The sequence below is a fragment of the Rutidosis leptorrhynchoides genome, chromosome 3 (assembly GCF_046630445.1).
Source record: "Rutidosis leptorrhynchoides isolate AG116_Rl617_1_P2 chromosome 3, CSIRO_AGI_Rlap_v1, whole genome shotgun sequence".
NCBI lineage: Eukaryota > Viridiplantae > Streptophyta > Magnoliopsida > Asterales > Asteraceae > Rutidosis > Rutidosis leptorrhynchoides.
This window is the reverse complement of record NC_092335.1, coordinates 178,040,574-178,043,099: the sequence shown is the minus strand read 5'-3', so window position 1 is coordinate 178,043,099 and position 2,526 is coordinate 178,040,574. Positions and strand designations below refer to the sequence as shown.

The 2,526-nt window shown below is 37.1% G+C and overlaps 1 protein-coding gene across 1 annotated transcript; it reads right to left on the bottom strand.

Moving 5' to 3' along the window:
• Positions 1-388: 388 nt before the first annotated feature.
• On the bottom strand, positions 389-2,054 carry LOC139900645 (cysteine-rich receptor-like protein kinase 44). The gene is made up of 2 exons (XM_071883408.1): positions 1,110-2,054; positions 389-1,033 (listed from the first exon to the last, which is right to left on the bottom strand). Exons 1-2 carry the CDS (start codon positions 2,052-2,054, stop codon positions 389-391), a joined length of 1,590 nt encoding a protein of 529 aa, XP_071739509.1.
• Between the last annotated feature and the right edge of the window lie 472 nt (positions 2,055-2,526).

The following is a 2,526-nucleotide window of genomic DNA, read 5'->3' as shown; positions in this document are numbered from 1 at the left end:
TAAGGGGCTTGGGTTTGGGTTTAACTCTTAGTGTACTTTTTCTTGTACCGGGTTCTTTTATATTATAAGAATAAAGGAGACTCTTGGGGTGGAGGTAGGCAGGGTTTTGCCGAACCACATTAAATCGTCGTGTTATCAGTTACCTTATTTGCTTTCTATTATTTCTCTCAAGTTTGTCTCAAACAAATTATATCCTCGCTTCCGCTGGTGTGGTTGCGCTAGGCAAATTGTCATAACAGTCTGAAATACACTCAATGCTTCTGGCATGATCTGTTCTTTTATTTTCTCAAATACGTGTTCATCTTGTTTTCCTTTTCCTTTCCTAAATTTGCCTTTAATGAAAACTGGTAGAGGCACACCCACGAACATTGATCTCCCACACAAGATCTCAAATAAAACCACTCCAAATGAATATATATCGGATTCTTTTGTTAAGATACGCGACTCCGAGTACAGTGGATCCAAAGTATCCTGCTGTGCCACACGCACGATCAATGACGTAGTCAGTCTCATTGTTTATTGCACATATCAAGGAAAGCCCAAAATCACCAAGTTTTTCATTCCAGCCATATGTTATCAAAATGTTATCGGGTTTGATGTCCCTATGTATAACAGTTGCTTGTTTTCCTATTCCTGTATGAAGAAAATTCAATGCGGTTGCAAGTCCAATACATATTTTAAGTCGTTTCATCCAATTAAGACGTGCATCACTCAAATACCTATAAAGACTTCCTTTGGCTGCATACTCATAAATAATGACTTTTGCATCTTTTTCATCACAATAGCCTACCAGACTAATGATATTATTGTGCTTACAGTTATAAAGAATTTGGAGCTCATTACGAAATTCCTTATCCCCTTGATTACTCTTTGTATCCAATTGTTTTGCAACAATTATGTTGTCAATTTGTGGAAGTTTTCCTTTATAAACTTTCCCAAACCCTCCTCTGCCAACACAATTGTCTACATGAAAATTATTTGTGGCTAACTTAATGGCTTCAAGTGAAATCCGGAGGGTGTCTTTGTTGTTTTCCTGTCAACATGAGACACTAAATTAAAATACATGAGAAGACGAAAAGAAAAGTTCAGTTTATAAAACAGTAACTTACTTGTAATAATAATGCTTTCTGGAGCTCCTCGATTACAACTTTTATTGTTGGACGTTTGTCTTGAGTTTCTACCAAACACGCAACTGCGATTTCCAAAAATGCATCCAAAGAATTTTGGTTGGGTCCTCTATTCAGGGTAAAGCCATCACTACTTTCTTCCTTAATTATAGGATCTAGCATATCCTTTAAGTTTCCTTCACGGATGCATCTTTGTACCTCATATAGCAACTTTTCTCCCCTATCCTTAAAATGTGATCGCACGGTTTTACCCCATAAAATTTCAAACAAAATTACTCCAAAACTATATACATCCGATTCTCTTTTTAACTTGCCCGTCTTCACATATTCTGGATCCACGTGACCATAAGGACCGGTAACCGTCTTGAGGTAGAGAGTATGGTCTTTTTGATACGGAGGAAGGAATACGGATATACCAAAGTTGGCGATTCGTGCCTCCAAGTTCTCATCTAAAATGATTGAGTTGCATGTTATATCACGATGTATTATCGCCTTCTGGTCTTCCATCCCGTAGTGTAGGTACTCTAATCCAAAAGCAATATCAAGGCACATTCTTAAACGTTGTGCCCAAGTAAAAATAGGCTTGTGGAGATCCATTAAAAAAGTACCAAGGGATATCTTAAAAGGCTTATAAAAAACGAGGATCATCTCGGAATTTTCGTCACAAAATCCAAGTAGAGTGACAATATTACGATGATTACAAGTGGTAAGCATTTCAATTTCGTTACGGAATGATTCTTGATATTTATCGAGACCTTCTTTAGTGACGAGGCGTTTTATCAATACAGTTATGTGTCTCTTGGGTGGTTCGCTTTTATTGTTCTCTTCTACCATTTCTTGTTCGAAATGCTCAAGTTCTGCTTTGTATACCTGATGGTCACCTTCATACCAGTGGTGGTATTTCTCAGAAAAATTATCGGTGGCCATTATTATATCACCAAGTCGAATTTTAAGGTGCTTCAAGATATTTTCCTGCAACATTGTGATAAAGGGTAAAGAGTCTTGCAGTAGCTTATTTTTTATTGGAGATGAGGAAGCATATTGACAACAAGATTCTTGGTTCAACGGAAAGTAGCTTTTTTTGGAACTCGTTCATCCCAAGAAAAATCAAAGTTTTTTGTGGAAATTTGCTATTGATAAATTTCTGACCCGGTTGAACCTTTCTAAAAAAAGGTTTGGAAATTGAGTCCATTGCATGCCTGCTTTGTGTTTCGGGTATCGAATCTCTTGAACATGTTACGTTCTCTTGTATTCATTCAACATAATTATCGTCAAGGTCTCAAGGATTTGATTATGGTTGGGCAGAGACATGCCCAACCTTTTCTCATGGACTGATTGGGTCAATTATATCGAAGACAGGATGGATTAAGCTACAATTAAAGCTCAGATTGAAGTCATT

Excerpts from the sequence above, each read along its gene's own strand:
- LOC139900645 (XM_071883408.1), bottom strand. The coding sequence starts at position 2,054 with ATGGCCACCGATAATTTTTCTGAGAAATACCACCACTGGTATGAAGGT. Across the intron at positions 1,034-1,109 it reads AGAAAGCATTATTATTACAA|GAAAACAACAAAGACACCCT; the intron begins GTAAGTTACTGT and ends TCATGTTGACAG.